The sequence below is a fragment of the Gymnogyps californianus genome, chromosome 1 (genome assembly GCF_018139145.2).
Source record: "Gymnogyps californianus isolate 813 chromosome 1, ASM1813914v2, whole genome shotgun sequence".
Lineage (NCBI taxonomy): Eukaryota > Metazoa > Chordata > Aves > Accipitriformes > Cathartidae > Gymnogyps > Gymnogyps californianus.
In genome coordinates, this window is record NC_059471.1 from 7,538,413 (window position 1) to 7,557,366 (window position 18,954).

General features: G+C 36.9%; 1 protein-coding gene across 7 annotated transcripts in view; it reads left to right on the forward strand.

The window, feature by feature from the left end:
• DLG2 (discs large MAGUK scaffold protein 2) overlaps nt 1-18,954 on the forward strand; it is a 1,037,179-nt gene that overhangs the window by 766,833 nt on the left and 251,392 nt on the right. For 5 of the 7 annotated variants that reach the window (XM_050914840.1, XM_050914880.1, XM_050914903.1 and 2 more), the window contains one exon: nt 4,625-4,780. The exons of the other annotated variants lie outside the window; for them this stretch is intronic. In XM_050914840.1, coding sequence (XP_050770797.1) covers nt 4,625-4,780 — 156 coding nt within the window. The remainder of the gene's footprint in view (nt 1-4,624; nt 4,781-18,954) is intronic. 7 annotated transcript variants of the gene reach the window in all.

An 18,954-nucleotide genomic window follows, 5' to 3' on the forward strand; every position in this document is an offset into this window, starting at 1 on the left:
ATAAAAGGTTTTAAAATCCAAAAAATGAAACTGTTAACATTTAATGTGCTATGTGTTGGCAACTGAACCCTACCAAACAGGATTCTGCAATTAAAAAAGTTAAAATTAAATAGAGGACCCTGCATGATGCTGAGGAGAGAACAGTTTTAGTAATAGCATTTTCTTATAACTTCTATTGTGCAATACAGCCAGCCTGAAACAATAACACAGTGATCCAAACAAGGAATAATAAGGACTACAAACAACTAGGAAGATTTGCTTTCTTTACACAATCTGTTATGAAATAAATAAATAAAACCAGTGCCAGTGTCAGATCAATCTTCTACCTCCCACTGTCACTGTTAGCTTTTCCACCAATTAGTTATACCTTTCTGTAGAAATTGTGCCTCATTACGGTTAGGTCTATACTGATTGACAATTCCAGCTTTCAATTTTTTGGGGGCTCGAAAAGTAGCTTATGACAATCTACTGTTCATACTACCATTTAAAATCTTACCTTGTGGCGCTGAGTGACTTGATTCTCTCTCTTGTGATTGAATTATCTACTGAGGCATGCTCAAGCCAAGCTATGCTACTACTTACATTGTCTGTTGCCTTTCCTCTACTATTGTATGCCTGATTCTCATGCTAACCTAATTATTGCTGTCCATCTAGACCTAGCAGTCGCTGCTCTCATTTATCACAGAGCTTGGTTTTTAGCTCACTGCTAAAGACAGAGAACTGTAATGTATGTTTGTCACTAAACAAACACTTTAAAGACAGAAAGGGAGCAGATCTGCTAAAAAAGAAGTTACAGCAGTGGTTAGTTATTTTTCAGAGTAGACCCATATTAGATAGTTACTCATTAAAAGAGATATTACAATTATCCAAGAAGTATACAGTAATATTCACACATTTGACATTTTAAGGGGATTTTTTTCATAAGTATTAAAAAAAATGAAGGTAATGGACAAAATAAATTTCATAATGTAGTTCTTTGTTCTTTCTCATGTTAAAAATTACAAAAAATGCTTAGTATTTATTTTAAATACGACAAAACCTCTGAAGCTGTACCTGCTGTATCTGAAAGTGATGCAATTGCAAATAAACTACAGTGAATCAGTCCTTAAATAATATATATCTAGCTTTTACACTTTTGTTACAGCATGCTAAATGACCTGCTACATGTTTTTAAAATCATTTGAAGAATTAATGCATCATAAAATAAGGCCTCAATGTTTATGTTCAGTCTGGCTCTTAATTATTTTGCAAGAAAAGTTGAGGTGACCTTGACTGTATTTTTTCAGAATGGCACATTAGAAACTATTTCTGAATAATGTTCTCCTTATCCCATACTTTGAGAGAAGACAAACGGTCTCTGTCATAGCACTGGAGAAGAAGATAGGTGAGACAGGATTTACCAGGTGGGCTGATCCCATTGGATAGAAGTTCTTTCTTCTTCTTCCAGTGAGGAGAAGTATAAATGACAAGAGAAAATGCTGCATTAGAAGAATCATTTAATAAAGCTGGGTAGTCTTCGTAATTATCTTGGGTTTTTTTTATTTGGGATTGTTGTCTTCCAAAGTAGGTAGGTACTATTGTAGCTAAATACTAGTTTGCCATAGAGAGTTTGAAGAGTCAGGAGGATATTTGAAGACGGCCTGTTGCAGCAAGTATCTCATATTACTTTCAAGGATTACTGGCCTACGTGAAGCACAGTGTGTATGACCAGGACAGTGATCTGCCCAGTATGTTCTAATCATTTTCCTCCTTTCCATTTTTTATCCCAACTTTCAATTATTTTTAAACTATTTAATTTATATTTATTAAATCAAATTGAGAGAGAAAATAAATTTGTACTGATCTGAGCTGGACCCTTGATGTTATGTACTGCTTATTTTTCAAGTTCTTGCTTTTCTGTGCCAATAAAATGTGCAGCCAGGGCTCAGCTACACAATTAGCAGTATTAGCATATGCATCTGAGTAGTATGAAGGTATCTAAAGAACAGTTCAGTCCATGATCTTAATGACCTTGAAGAATGGCATCTGATGGTAAGTAGGTGGCTATGATGATCTCAGACCAGTTCATAGGCCTGACAAGAAGTGCACTCGTAACTGGAATTAGCTGATACCCCAAATCCTATTCTAAGCAAAGAGTCCAAGCTTTAAAAGGAAAAGAAGTTTGAATTCCTTTTCTTAACCTGAAGACCTCTCTCTTCATCTCAGTTACAGAGGGTATGTTGTTAGCTCGGTCACAGTATCACTTCTATAATACCAATGAGTAGAGGACTTTATACATCAGCGCGGTGACTTGTTCCAATTTTGTGTTATCTTACCATCCAGCAAGACTGAAAGGAGTGAAAAATACTAAATGTTTTAAAATTTACTGGGCTTCTCAAGACATTTTGTTAGGGCTCTGTGTTTATATTTGACTAATTTGGTCTCAATATCTAGGTAGATGTTGAATGTTTTCCTTCATTTTGCTTTTGGAAGCAGTTTGTAACTGTCAATTAACAGAGCAATCCCTCGTATCTATCCACCTCTGTGGCATGATTTGTGTCTCAGCACGAGGTTGGATGGTCACTCACTGATGACTCAGTGTAGTTTGAGCATTCACAATATATCCAAGGCGTAGTGACACTCTCATGTCATCTACCACTCAGAGAAGACAAGTAACTTGAATGTAGGAAGCTAGCAAGTTGTTTATGGACTGGTTAGTATTTTAAGCCATGCAGAAACCTACAGTTTTTATTCATCTTCCTGCACTGGGGCAATATTTCTTCAATTATCATAGCAGGTATCATTTATATTTGATATTTGTACTTGTTCTTTAATATACTGCTTAAAAGCAGAAGTGATTTCTGAGGGAATAAAAGGCAGTGTTGGTCTAAAGTGAAATAATAGAAGTGTTTTCTTCTCTGGATTTTTTTTATTGAAAGCAGCAATTACTTTAGTAAATAAATCATAAAATCCAACCCTCTGAAACAAGTGTGAAATTTGCTGATAAAAAAGAATTGCTACCTTAAACATTTTTAAACAGATTTTACTAAATGTTTGACAGAATGCTTTATAACCAAATGAGTGACAGCTTTGCTATTTTGATATTTGGTAATCTTAAATTGCTATTTTTTTAACTGTAAAGTTTTCCCTGGGAAAGTCGGGCACAGAGAGTTCTCAAATCATATGTCAGATTGCTATGAATAATGTTATTAGCATTGAGTGAGACCAATTTTTAAGTAAAGCAGCTACTCCTTTTCCCCCAAAGGACAAAACCAGAAGCTAACAACAAAGGAAAATATGTTCTCTGTATCTGCCAGTGCATCCACAACCGTAATAAATTCTGGTACCTGTGAAAGTCACAGCAAAAACCACACCCATGTGAGGAACAGTGCAGCCAGAAGAACAAAAAGAGTTCATTAACTGCGTGGCCTCTTGATATTTTCAGGCTTCTGAAATAAAATTTTCATCTAGCTAATACTGTATTGCTGTGATTAAAGACAGTGGCATACCCTGGATCTTCTGGCAGCAGCGAGGATATGACAGCAATTGCGTCTTGGCACTCTTTAGAACAGAAACTTCGGGAAATTATGAGTCAAGTTTCACTCTGCCAGTAGGCCCAGAGGTATCTGCTGGGGCCAACACAGTAGTTGGAGAAGTTGCATGACGAGAAATGTACTGTGATGTGGTGCATTTTTTTGAAAACTGTTTGCTGGTTGTCTCCTGTGGATCCCTGGCTGGGTCGTACCAAAGGCTGCATCCCCTTCTCCCCTCTCCCCAGGCGGCTCCTGGGAGGTTTGTGGTAAGTATTGCCTCTCCCAAGCAGTTGGCCTCTAGGCAGTAGGAGAGAAATGCTAGGTGACCTGTCAGTCTCAGTTTTAGGGTCTTACTCTTTGTATCTAGCTTCAGACTGCTGTCTGTAATTTGGAGCAGCAGTGCAAGTGCGATTGCAGTAGCCTTGTCAACAAAGTTGACTGTTTGAGATGTGGTCTGCATAATCAGATTTTGAAGGTTGAATCTGAAAAGAGAGCAAAGAATTCTTGAAAGGAATTGCCTGCCAATGAGATGAATTGCTTACACAGTTTGTTACCATCAGTGTTATTCCAGGATATGGTTCACTTTGACCACAGCTCTACTTGCAAAGCCCCAGCTCATCGGGGCAGGAGTATGTTGTATTAACAAGTAATATGTACTTCATCTGTATCTTAAATTAATGGGTAAAAAATACCTCTTTTCAGGTAATAAACATGGTATGTTCTTCTATGCAATGCTCAAAATTAAGATCACAGAATGCTGTGCAGAAGTAATGCTGTTAGATTAAAAAAAAAAGAAAGCAGAGTATGTGGGAAAATTCATCACTGAACTTCAGAGATAAGATATTCCCTTTCAGTGCCACACTTCCCATAAGCCAGTTTTATGGCCCACTTATATCATGTATATCTTTATATGCAGTTGCTTGTATGCTGTAATACTGTGTTATCAAGTTCTAATGTTTCCTTTAACAGCACACTTTACTTGTCCGAAAAGCCCTACTGAAAAAGTCTTGACAGAGTTGCTATGCATGCTTTTAAAATGATTGCTGTGTTTTCTCTATATTCTCAGCCACTAATACGCACCTGATCTTTTACTCTTGTCTCTGTATCACCAGGCCTCCTGAACCTGTTTACAGCACTGTGAACAAACTGTGTGATAAACCACCTTCTCCTAGGCACTATTCCCCTGTCGAGTGTGACAAAAGCTTCCTTCTTACAGCTCCCTATCCCCACTACCACGTAGGCCTGCTCCCTGACTCTGAGATCACCAGGTACTGCATGCGCTTCTTCCTCACCTCCTTCATTAGAGTGCATGAACATCACTGGATTTATCGCATAGTTTGCATCTTCACCGTAGATCTTCTTTTTCTACAGCTTGTGCTTGTTTTTAACCATGCTTTCGCATCTGCACCACTGGAAGACATATGCTACCTCGGTATATAATTTTGGTCATCCAAAATCCAGTGATGAACACAGGCAATGTTTTGATCCATTGGAATGGTGCTCTAAAATAGGTTACATAATATGTATCATCACATTTTACAACTGAATTCAGTATTTGTTTCTCTGTGAGTACAGAAAGTGACTAAGACTTCACTGAAAGCTGTAGTAATTTGGTTTGATTCAGTCATTTTATTTCTGTGTTGTGCATACTTTGTTCACTGAGCATCTTTGGGTTTATACGGTGGCTGCCTAAGCCATTCAGAAGAAATTGAGCAAAAAATAATCACCTCCCTCACCAAGTCGTCGTTGAGAATACATCTAAAATTTAGCATTCCCTAGGCTAGCTGTGCTCTGAGAGGACAGTTAGTAAAAGCTAAAATGATGAACATTTCCATAACTGAAATAATGGAAGACATTTCTATAAAATATTGTCAGTGATTGCCTCCTGAGAAATATTTAATAAAGAAAAGCATACTATCCAAAACTGTATGCTAGTATAGCCCAACCTGTAGTCTACTAGGATAGTAATAAACTATTTACAAACAAGACTTGGGAGATAGAGGAAGAGTTACACACAAGTTTTCAAGAAGATGTTGAGTGCTTCCTTGTCAGGATAAAAACTGTCATCTTTTATATTCTAGAGTAGAAGAAAAATAATTGTATTTGGAGCTTTGATCATAGACATTTTCTACAGAAAACACTTTTCAAAGAAAAGAGTAATGTGGGAAGAAAAGAGCAGAAGTGTCTAAGTGGAAAGTAAAATGGTAAATTAATGTATGATACAATAACAGGAGAGAAACCCCAGGGATTAGAAAAACAGCTGTGAAAGGCATTGCAGTGTATGAAATAGAAAGCTAAATTAAAAAAACAATAAGACAAATACTAGTGAAGAATGCAACAGATGTGGTAAGACCATGCAGAAGCTGTCAGTTTATTAGAGTGAAAACTATGTAGCTTCTAGAATTTGTAAAAAGATGCTTAATCACTGGACAAAGTGATTAGTCAAGCTGTTCAGGCCAGTGCAAATTTGGCTGAAAAACATTGATAAGGGCAATGTTTTATAAATGTGTAAATAACTCCAGAAGGGTGCCAGGCACTAACAGACCTATCCACAATATTTTAATTTCTCTGCAAGTATTATCTTAAAGGAAGTAACTAGCCAAGAAGTAGTAAAATTACTTCAGGTCTTTAGGTACAGTGTACATATGAGTAATTTATCTGTAAGCGTCACAGTGCTTCTGTGTGTTTAGAGCCAGACAACAGAAGAGATCATTATAAAAAGACTCTTACTTTTAAAATGGTCCCTTTAGAAAGGAAGGGACCAACTTGAACTAGAAAGTTGAACAAACGGGTTCTAGGGGTTTTGGGGCCACGGAGTTGTGTATTGGGAGCACTGAGGATTAGATTGTGGCTTGCTAACCATAGAGGGATGCAATTCATTGCTAAATGGTCGATCTTTATAGACATGACTGTCAGGACGGTGGAGACAGTTTGGGGGAAAAGGGTGAATCTGTTAAGATTCCTGCAGACCAGATACTCAGATGCCAATAATCAGTGGAGCCCTGGAGAGCTCATAGAACTAGGCCATTTTGCCACCTGAAGGTATAATTCTCTACATCCTTTTGCTTTATTGTGTGATTGATTGAATACTTGCTCATCAGATATTTGATGACCTGACATCAGGACTTAAAAAGCTGGGTTTTGTTCTGCCGAGTGTCAGTTAACAATTCTCTTTAAGAACAAGGTTTCATTTCTATTCATTCTGCTTTGATGTAAAATCAAGCTCTAGTCCCTGTATATTTAATCAGTTTGTTTATTTCAACAGTCCAACAAAAACTGCAAAAAGAACACAAAAGATGACAAAAGGCACAACTCATGGTTAAATGCTCTACACTATGCTCTGCTACATGCTGTGGTAGAGGCAACTGATTACTATAATTTATACATCCTTGCCACTGTGAAATAACATTCAGATGGAAAATATGACAGTTTTTGATGTTCTCAAATACCGTCATCTTTTCCACAGGACTCTTTGAATAGTTGACCGTGGAGGAAGACATTTGAAATAATATTTCACCAAATGCCTTCAGTGAGGAAAGTGACAGCTTTACAACACATACCATCATCTGATTTCCAAATGGACTCAGTATTCACAGTTGGAGAACAGATTTTAGACAAGTATTAAACCCATTTTAACCCTAATGCAAGTGGCTGTTTTTGCAGAAGTGTTCATTGTACGCAGCCCTAAATTTCACAAAGGTGATGTGACTCAGGGCTGTATTGTGTTGAATATTTGGAAGAATTAATCCATAAAAAGACCTTGTTTTAAATCCACAGCTGTGATACCACCATCTCTATTGGAAGTTGTACTACAAAAAAATCTTCCAAATATTGACCAGGTATTTTGAAAGGTCTCCCTTTACTCACCTAAATTCCTCAAAGCCCTATTCGTCCACATTATACACTTCCATGGTTTCCAGTCAAATATAAAAAGATATCTCTCTGTCTTCCTGGAGGTTTCCTAGAAAGAGTTTTTCATCAGAATTTGTCAGCCTCAGGTTTGGGGAGGAAGGGACAGGGATTATTTTCTTGTTTTGGTAACTGCAGTCATTGTCGTATCTCAGTGCTCCAATATTGAGAATCTGCTGCTGAACTGCAAGAAATTTGGTTTGACAAATAACTCTTCCAGAGGAAGGGGAACACGATGCCATGTTCTCCCAGTTGAAATGCTTGTAAGCCAGCCAATGCCTTTCAAATTGCTGCTCCAGATAATTTGTCAGCTACTCCTCAGATGATTGTTTTGTCAAGGCTCATTAACTTAATAGGCAAAGAGAATTCATAGGCCAAAGCCTTATTTGTCTATAATAAATTCAAGTTTATAACCCTTGCTTTTACGTTGGCCTATCTTAGCTCCTGGGAGATTTGGAGGTCTAGAACAATATACTCCCATTTTAGGATAAAAGTAATTTGTTTTTTGATTGAATTGTCAGTTCATGTGAATTGATATTAACAGGGCTATGTCAATGTGCAACAGCTGATAATCTGTCCCATTAAAGGCAGGAGTAAAGAGAGAGTTTTGGAGTAGTAAGTTTTCCTTTGAGAGCACCACGTGGGAACGGATGCAGAGTATTCATGTTCTGGCCTCTGTCATATTGACAATTATGTGTACAATTAGAAGATTATTGGCAGCAAAAGGAAATCACAGCTCATAGATGTAACACTCTTTCTACCAACACGAGACTTTGTTTCTGCATTATGTAACACAAAATGTGTTCTCAATCTTTGCACTGAGAACTTCATTACGTACGCCACTACATAGACACACTTTAAAAATGCTTGTTTCGCCCAGAACTAACTTTCCTGTCTTCACTGAAATCTTTTTGGCACTCTAGTTGCCAGCATAGTTTTTGCTAAAGGGCAGCCCTGATGTTGTTGGTTTGTGTGTTTTGGTTTTTTTTTCCATAGGTATTTCCTTTTCTCTTAAGCCTTTGATCATGTGATTGCATCAATATTTTTAAATACACGTAGGGGAAGGAACTAAGGGTAGGGTTTCAGACTTTGTAGTCATGGGAGAAAAGCTTGGGAACATGACTCCTCCCAGTAAAATAAAAATGAGTGAAAATTTTGTTCATGTTTAGTCTAGCTTTTGTAAACTTGCAGATCCTCCTTATGGTGCTTGGGTGCCTGGACTGAAAGTATTTGGCTCACTTTTTAAATCAAGATTAGTTTCTTGAAGCCAGCCCCTGTTCCGGCTGACACTGTCATCTGCAGTCTTAGGCAAGGTAGTTAATGTTTTTGTGCTTTGTTTCCCAGTCTCTAAAAGAGGTTTAACAATGATCTCATAGAGCTTCTTTGAAAACTAATTCTGTCTGAGACAATAGCATCCTATTACTAATGGCAATTTGTGTTATTATTTAATAACATAAAAATGATTTTAAGGTTTTTGATGAATTAGATTAATGACATCAGTTCTTGGGACCACCACTACATTCTCCCCGATGGGGATTAGGGAGAGAAGATAATATTGGCACAGGGCTCTGGAGCAGTCTTTTGCAGAAAACAGCATGCCATTTGCATAGGTATTTAAGAGTAACTGAGCATTGTGTAACAATAAAGAGGTACACAAATAAAAGTGTGCTGAAAAGTATGCAGGACATATGGGTAAGGAGACTATAATGTCCAGAATCTTAATGATTGATGCGTGATGCTACTTCCAAGGTGTGGCTGAATTCCCACAGCCTCCACGTAAGCACGCGAGGGTCACTACACTCCAGTAGCCTCTGCAGTCAGACTAGCGTATGTCTGCAACGCTAAGCACTACTGCTTGTGGTCACCTCACTTAATTTTAGGGATCCCTGGGATCTCTCCATAGGCCATGAAGGGACTGCTGAGAAGGTGCTGATCGCTTTTCACTAATCCTAGCAGGAAGGTGTGAATGGTGGGCCTCTCTGGTACTCACTGCTATAGTGTCCTTTTTCATTTGTTACTATCTGTGCAGCCTTTTTCTTCACAACAACCTGCTGGGAGCAAGCTTATTGTCAAAATGATGCATATAACTGTACCTGTGTGTGGCTGCCTTCCAGGGAGGCTCTTGTCATCTTTATTGAAATTCACGTTGTACAGGAGTACTCATCGTCCCCTCTTCAATCCCATGTGTTTAATATGGGAATTATATCTCCCAAAACACATCTAGCCGTATTTTGAGTTTTTTGAAATGCCTGGCAACCTAAAAATGGGACCTATCAAACAAGCAGTAAAAAGCAATGATATTATGAAATTGAGTCTTCAGCTTGCCCCACATAAACACAGCCATCTTTCTTGAATTGAAAATCAACTTTTACTGTTTAGTTGTATTCATTTGCTTATTTTTTGTGAAAATTTCAAATAACAATTACAAAATCGGAAACCAGTCTGTTTTGGGCAAATGGGTTTAAATACTTAAATATTTAAAATCAGAACTGGAGCAGATTTGTACTTCTTCCTATATTAACACCTTGGAATCAACTTCTGGACTGATCGGCATTTTACACAATCCAACCACACACAGCAAGCTTATATATGGTGAACTAGCACTACTAAATAGCCCTGCACCAGAACTGCAATGTTTTATAGTTATGTATTATAAGGCAAAACAAAATCAGCGTAAACTGTGTTAATTAACTGTCTACAACTCGAGTGCAACATCTCAATGCAGATTGTCCCTGCTTGTGAATCAGACTCTTGAGGCCTTTAAATTATTTAGGATCTTTTGGAAATGATACAAATTAATTGTGGATTTTCCTTATCACTTTCAATTAACAACTTAAAAAGTCTTAACTGGAACAGTTTCCTATAATTTCTTTTTAATCCTGACTCAAATGTTCTCTTCAAGTAAATGATCCAGTCATGTAACTGTTATAGTTAATGAAAGAAAAATGATGCTGCCTTTCAGCCTCAGCGTTCATGTTGTTTTGCGTGGATGAATCTCTAACCCTAATAAGCACAAATATTCCTATAGAGTCTCTTATGCTCTTTCCTTTTTTTAATGAGGAGTCTTCTATTTTGGACAGTATTAATTAAAATTATTAGGAAGATGCACCTTTTAAAAGCTCAGAGAGGTGATTGCAGGAGAATCTTAACCTGTAGAGGCATAAAATCTCTACAGTTCAAGTGTTTAATTATGTAAAGTTACAGAAGCCTTTCAGGCTAAGATGGAATGCTTCAGGTTAATGCTGCTGGGCTTTATTTCCAGTTCTGCTGCTAACTAATTGTCCTTAGTTGAGCAAATCACTTAATTCTATTTGCTTTGCTTTATCTATCAGTAAAATAATCTTACTCAGTTATTTTGAGACGGATAACTAATATCATTAAACAGAATAGAATAAAATTTTAAAATGAGAAAATTAAGATGTTTGTTCTGTTCCATCATTTGGGAAATGTTTCATATTTTTGGAATATATGGTTTGGTTTTCAGAGATACTGTGCTTTCCTGTGCTACAGATCCTCTTTTGTTCATACTCTGCACCCATGGAAATTAAACTGTATATTCTTAGCTCATGAAATGGACAGAAATATTAACTCAGTTTAATTAAGTAGCAGTATTTTCTTTACTATGTCTTTAGAGAAGAAAAAAATTCCAGTTCTCAGTAAGAAAACATCTGTAAATCACTAGTATTAAAATTTTCCTGCTGTTATGATTACAAACAGAGCTAGAGAGAGACATTTGGGAACAAAGGAAAGATGTCTCCTTCCTTTCCATGCCTGTAAGCAAGCTCTGAAATTCAGTCTCTAAGTAAGTCACAGGAAATGCTCCCGAAGTATCGAATGCCAGTTCCTATGTCTTTTTTGGATTAACGATGAAGACTGGAACCAGGGGACTAGAAAGGTGTCAGGCCACTTTTAACTGGTTCCTGCCTGAGGATTTTGGCCAGGGCAATCAGTCATCCAGTATGGGGAGGGCAAGGTGGACCATGACCCTCAAAATTTAAGTTTTGCCTGATGTCTGCTTCAGAGGATACCATTCACCACCTAACGCTGGCTACAGCAGTTACTGGCTAGATACAAGGCAGGAGTGATGCTTCAGATCATCTCATGAAAATCCAGTCAGTTCATAACTAAGTCCACGCAACAACTTTGTGGTTTGAAATGGTCATTTCTATGAGACACGTTATTGTTTCTTTTCAGTATACGTAAGCACCCTCTCAAACATCTTGTTCTAGTCTCTGAAAATCCCCTTGAAACAGTTCTTCCAAAATGCTAGAGTACTAAAACTCCAGACACAATATTCAAATGCTTCTGAGTGTTGGGAGAAATTTAAACCCACATTTTTAATATTGGTTCCGTATCTGGTTCAAGTTTATTCAGAATAAATGACAAAAAATTTGACAGAAAGTGTCACTCTGCATAGGAGTGCTACAGTAACAAGTTGATGGAGCCATTCACTAATTCAAATCTTGTCTACAGTGACAGAAGTTAATGACAATTACTACCTGACAACTGTCTAAAGGCCAATATGAGAAATGGGTTTGGAGATTTCAGTTTCATTCCTGTGGACAAGTTTCCACATCATAAAAATCATCACTCCATCTGTCACAGTAATTGCTAGACTCAGCTCATCAGAAAAACCAAGAATAGATTTAACCTGGGGAACAAATTACTCTTTTTACCCCAAGAGAGTTGTCTGAGCTTAGAAATGAAATATTACTGTGGAGACAAGGTAAATAAAGCTACCCTGTAGTTACCTATGCTGTACCTGTTGGGGGAAGAATAATTTCCAGGGTTGTAGCTGCACACAAAAGAGCAAGAAAGCTTACTGGTTAGAGCAAAGAGCTGGGAACTGAGAAATTTGCCTGTACCACTGACAGTTTGTATGACCTTGGCAAATTAAGACTTTCCTTTAATTTTGTCCAATTTTATCCAATTGTGAAATATATGACACACATCCACAGACACCACCAGCAGTCCTCGGAGTTAAAAGATCTTTCCAACAGGTGCAGATATGGATGATTTTCTGCACTGCATAAAAAAGAGTGATCATTAGTACCAAGTGGAGTGATAAGAGGCATCATGGAAAGCAGGTGGGGCCTCTAATTATAGCCGTATAATTTGTCACGGAAATGCGAGAGAATTATAACAACAGTAATAATGAACCTTCCCTCAGCCCTGTGCTAGTCTTGTTTTACACTACAGTTATCCCACTGGAATAATGTAGTGCTGACTCAGGCCCCCAGATTATTTTGAATTTAATTATCACCATTTATTATCGTTGACGTAAGCCCTATATGTAGATACCTGCAAATATGTCCGTTTCTCTTAGTTTTGCCAGGTCAAGTAAGGTCTGACTTTGAACAGGATATGTCTAAAAATACGCTTGTGATACAGAAATCGGGAGGTAGCACTTTGCTGAGTCTGTGCTAGGCCAATGATAACTGCAAGCCTGTTTGAGGACACTGTTGTGGAAGGTGTTGCAAAACTGAATGAGCTGTTTAAACTAGATCCTCATCTCATGTAGTCACCGATTTCACAGCACTTTACTTCTTCTGTACAAAAAGTATAAAATACTATTTAATGAAATAGTCAGAAACACAGAAATACCAAGATTAAAAAACCTCCTGATGTGATGGGATCCACATCCTGGGTCTACTCTAAAATTTCTGCATATTTTTGTTCTTTTTTAGTTTTTTTTCCCACTATCAGAACATACCTGTACCTTTATGGGTCTATGAGGATAATAATTATTTCCCATTGTACAGGGAAAATTTATTTCGGTCGCCAAAAGCTAAAACAGTGGGATCAGATTCTTCTGCCATTTCTTTGTTTTTAAAAGGACATACAACCATCATTAGGAAAAATGTAACCAAATGGTTATATATTTCTCATGTTACTGCAGAAATATTTATTGATCAGTACTCATTACATTTCCTATGTCAAAAAAAGCATTTGTTGCTCTTTGAAAATATTGACTATGTAATTGTAACCATCTGTTTGCAGAGACTTCGGTGTGATACAACTAGTGATAACCATAACCCTCAAAACTTTAAAATGCTTATCTAAATTTGAGTTGGACTGGAAGTCTCAACATAACTTTAGGGGATTGTTGTACGTTGTTCCCTGATTCAGTCTGGCAACACAAATACTACAAAGGGGTTTATGAAAATGGGGAAAACGGCAGAGAGGAAAACAAAAAAATTGTGCAAAACTAAACTCCCCTTCACCTACATAGTACATTTATGTGCATGTGTTACAGTTAGTGAGATGTTTTTAAATACCATCTGGGCTTTGAATAAATACCGTCCTTATTTTAGGTTAAGCTTTCATTTTGGTGTGGAGAGGACTGCTGAACTTTTTTTCTTATTGATTTAAATTCATTTTTATGTAAATATAGCTATAAATGTTTGTAATATTTAAGAGACACAGAAGATGATACTGAATAACATTTTTAAAAATTACTAAGTGATTCACTAGCCTAGTGAGAAAATTGACTGTTGTAAAATGCAAGATAAGCTTTCAGATAATCTTACGAGTCAAAGTCCAACTGATTTCCAATAAAATACTGAGTTGGAAGTACCTAAATTACATTTGAAAGTGAAATGTGAGCTACTAAAGAAATACAGGCCAGAGATATATAAGCAAGAATCTCTGTTTAAATTCCGTAGTTTGGCATGTGACTTTTGCTCTGTATCCCATAAGACTTTTGCTTTGTATCCCCATTTGGATATTGAGTTTTCCATCTCTTCACCTTTCAGACAGAAAGTAGTCTGAGTATACACTTGCTAGATCTCCTTACCAGCCCCTAATTAAAGCAATTTCACTGCAGGTGACTTGTCTCTGTATTTTCTCACTTCCCTATTTTGTGTGAGAAATAGTAGCTCAGTCCTTCACGAAGAATATTTTAAAGCTATTACTATGTTTCTTGGGTGGTTGGAGGTGCTATGTGTTTGGCCACCAAAATTATCTGGTGATTACTTAAAAATGGTTTGTTTGGTTGCTTTTTTTTTTCCTTGTAGACTTAACTTCTAATGATATAACCTGCAGTGAGATCTAAATATGACTTCAGGTCTTTAAAATGTCTCTTATAGATTCCACTTCAGTTCCAAATATACATTAGGAGTTGGAAGGATAATTTATGTTATCCTGGTGGACTAGGGTTGTGCCTATTTGCAGTGAGTTTCTCTTCCAACTCCATAGTTTCTCTGGTGAATTTGCATAAGCACTGTAATACTTTCATAAGTTAGTTCAATGTTTTAAAAGTGTATGTGTGTGTGTGTGTGTAGGAAATAACAAAGCCTTACTATACAGGAAGACAGAAATGTTTTCGAACATTGGTTCATTACTGGGAGCTGTTCAGACATGTTCTAGTGTGCAGCTCTAAGGTTGTAGAGCTCACCTATCACTATACTGTCTCAATACTTGCCTCCAAAATTTTCCCAAAATGTGATTTAAAAAAAACAACGCAACAAATGAAAGCTCTTCTGGATTTACTGATTATCAGTATCCCTACAAGAGAGGGAGCCTTTCCTGCTACTGCCTATGGAGGACCTTGGGACCTGAACCAAAATCCTTGGGAGTCTGAAAATACTGAAACTTTGTTTTGTAACTGAAAAAGTGAAGGGGGGAGATTTAGAGTTAAAATTTTGACAATGTAAGTTATAGAGTTACTGTGCTTCACCATAGTTTCTTAAGCGTCAGAGCATTTATACTGTATTAGTTTGAGAAGTAGTACCTGGGGGCAGGGGGGATGATGCGGGAAAGGGAGGGCAGAAGGAGGGATGCTTATTTATTACTCACACATGCAGGGGAAATGCAAAATCCCGAACTTGAGTTTTTGATAGGAAACATTGAAAAGGACAAGAAAAAACTGCCATTGATAAAAGATATGTATGTATGTATGCAGAGATATTCAGTGCCAATTTGCAATAGTAGGACAAATTGACATAGGAGTTCATCATAAGCCATAGTCATTATAGGCTGCTGTATCAATATGAAGTCACTGGGAAAAGTTTTTTTTTTGTTTTGCTAAGAAAGAAAAGAAAAAAACACACATTAGGTGTGCAGAAAGGGTTACAAGCTCTAAACATCCCTGAATTTTGTGAAAGTCTAGTTATGCAACTGACCTTTTTGAGTTCAACCTAAATTTAGCTAAGTTGTCATTGTAAATTTGCATGTAGAATTTATTAATGTTTTGGGATCTTAAACAATTTATTCTTTAAAAGGTTTTTATTTCATTTTTAAAGAATAGCACTAGAAGCAGCTAGTTTATCTGATTTTTAAAAAATAATGCTTATAGTGCATAAAACCACTACTGTTACTGCATAAAAAGCAAGCTCAATGGAAGCGACAAGGTATTAAAATACATTTTTTTAGCTGACAAAGGGAAGGAGAGGAAGATTTAGTTTGACTTTCAAAATTAAAATTTCAATATTGTTAAGGAAATACTGGAACAGAAACATTACAATCCCCAGGGAGATGCATAGACAATTTCTTTTTCCAGAGTATTTCCATACTCCATGCAGAAAATGAATCATTCCACAGATAATTGGAGTTGCTTGCTGTATCTTTTGAGGATCATTATAGTTCTTGCTTTTGTGCTGTTGAAATCACTACACCGATGAAGTGGGGAGCAGGGAAAAGAATATAACTACAATGTCAGAGTACACTTGTTTATATGGTCTTGCACATCACAAATTGCTTTTGATTTGATTACACTGATTTCTGACATCTGAATTCTGAATAGCAATGACTGTATCCTTAAGACAAGCTTTCCTAAAAAGCAGCCTGAGACCATCATAATGTATTAGACTGTGTAAAGAGAAAATGTATCAGCATGCACACCTGAAAGGCACTGAAGCCCACATGGGGGGAGTACACAGTACGGTCACTTGCTACTACTCACTGGTAGTAGGGTGCATCTGCGCAGCCCAATGCAAGACCATTCAGATACTCCTGAGCTGGTTGTAGACAAGTTAGGTTAGCTGATGAAGCAGTCTAACCTGCTTCCAATAAATGCCCACATTGATTAATAGTTGACTTGGGTATAATCACCAATATGTGTAGACAGTTCAGTTGCTCATCTGATGAAGATTGCATAAACTGTAATCAGAACTCTTAGCCTATTCAGGGTACAGTGACTAAGAGTTGCAGGTAGGAGGACTTATGTAGTATCTGTGGCAAGAGTGTGGCTATACACGCTTGGTTGGAAGCAGAAGTCATACAGGTTTGGTTAGGATACAAACTCACGAAATACTGTCATTGCACTGTGCAGAAGAGAATTTGCTTTTGACATTTCAGATTCAGTGCTATGAGTGAAGGTTGTTAATTTTTATATCAAGCCTTTACAACCATTTTATATATTATACTACTTCAGTGAAAGTGTATAAAAAGTCTTGTTTTATGAAGATATCTGAAGTAGGCAATGAATTAATGAGTGTCATTGAAATCACAAGTGCCATCTAGAATCTCGAGGCTCAAATGACTGAAACTTCTCCTGGATGGTATGTGCACAGCAATTAGGAAGGGAAGTATGCAAAGAGAGAAATTTACTCCTGACAGAAATTTTAGTATATTTTTCCTAATGGATTTTGCCTGGTTTCCCAGATATCTCTTGTAGTCATCACTCAACAATTAGCATTCGTGTTGGTATGCCATGGATTACAGAACTGGGTCTTTCAGCTAGGGTACTGGAAGGCTGCACTGTGGAACCAAAAATTCAAGATCCAAACCATACTGGCAATGATCAGAACACTAGAATCATGTTCAGTCTATTTCTTTTCCTTGTCTTTCCTATTTTTTTCTGATACAATCTTGTACAATACCATAGTGCTTTGAATTAATGACAAGAAGGGTAGAGTTCTCTGTTTTGACAAAAGTGGGATTAGGCAGCACGTGTCCACAAAGGAAGGTCAGTACAATAACAAAACCAATCATACCTCAGTGAAGTCAGAAGGAGAATTACATTGACTTTGTTGGAGCTTGGATAATCCAAGAATAAATATGGCAACATAATACTATAAGCAGGTTCATATTTTCATGTCAAGGCTAACTTCCAAATCACATGACATCATGCTTTGTAGCATCTCAACGATTATTTCTCAAGAAGCCACAACCTATTTGAATGTACTACTGGGTATCTTTCATAAAGAATAGCATCACATGGAAAATAAATTCTTAAATGATTGGAATGGTAAATCTGTTTGCTGTTGATTTAAATAAATCAGGCAGCATGGACCATTGCTGAGGAGTAAACCTTAAAACACGATGCTGCCATATAAAATTGTAGTTCTTAGTATTCACCACTATGATAAGACAGAGGATTTTATAAAAGTTAATGTAGATTAGCTCTTCAGTAGGATAGAATATGCTGTATTTTTTCACATCAGATTTATATAATTTTGTCTACGTCAACCTTTCATGTTCTCATTTTTAAATTTTCCAATTCTGCTATTCTTTCGTTACCACTTTACAATGAAAAAAATCAGCTTAATTAGTGTTAACTAACAGAAGTACAACATTGAGGCAACTTAGGAAGTTACAAGTTTTCTTCAGCTTGCCCACAAAAATGGTGAATAGCACAAATTAATTTTAGTTTTGTCTACCTAAATGTATTAATATGGCTCCCATCACTGTAAGAGTCTGGACATCTCATTTACCTTTGGTTTTTTAGAGACAGGGAGCTGGCAAATGGAGAGAGTAAATGCCTTTACTAAGGTCCTAAAGGAAATCCACAGTGAGGCTGGGAAGTTTCAGACTCACTTGCCAAAAGGAGCAACAAACAAAGCACACAAATCAGGAATACGTTGTGCGAATTTAAATTTTAGTAGCATACGTATGAATTTAAACCAGCGTAATTATCTTTTTGAAGATTTGAGATAGCTTCAATTGACTTGTAAAATAAATTGCTGGAAAAAAAGTGGAAGCCGCCTTTTGATTTGGGAATGTTGATTCACAGGTTGATTAACAGATATGCAGAAATTTAGTAGTATTGTAAAGGGACTTTATATTTCTAACAGAAAAAGTGAAGTGAATTAAAATAGGTCCTAATAAAATTTTTTAAAGGGTATTAGCATTTCATCTCTCAAGGCTTAAACCAGTTTCTAAGTAGAGAACAAGATGAGCTGTGATGTGAGAAGAAATTATATTATATATTCTTCTGTAAAATGCTGGCTGTTTTACCTCTGTTCTCAATCAGATGCGTGCATAGTGTAACATTTACTGTAAGAATATTTAATGGATCTGGATTGCCATCTGTGAAATACATAAACTGAAATCATTAATCTTTTCCAACACTAATTTATGCATTCTGCATTCGCATTGAAAGGGAAGAGTTGGTGTTTGGGACTGATGTGTAGCAATGTTTGATTTGTATGTAAAAGGATTCTGCAGCTACAGTAGCTATCATAGGTTTAATAATAAGGTGCAAATCTAAATGAATTTAGATGCCTCAACAGTGTAGAACGTCTCCAGGCCTGTCTTTGGGCCAGGAGAAAAAACAGCAGTCAAACTGTTCCACCTAACTTGGGTAAAAAAA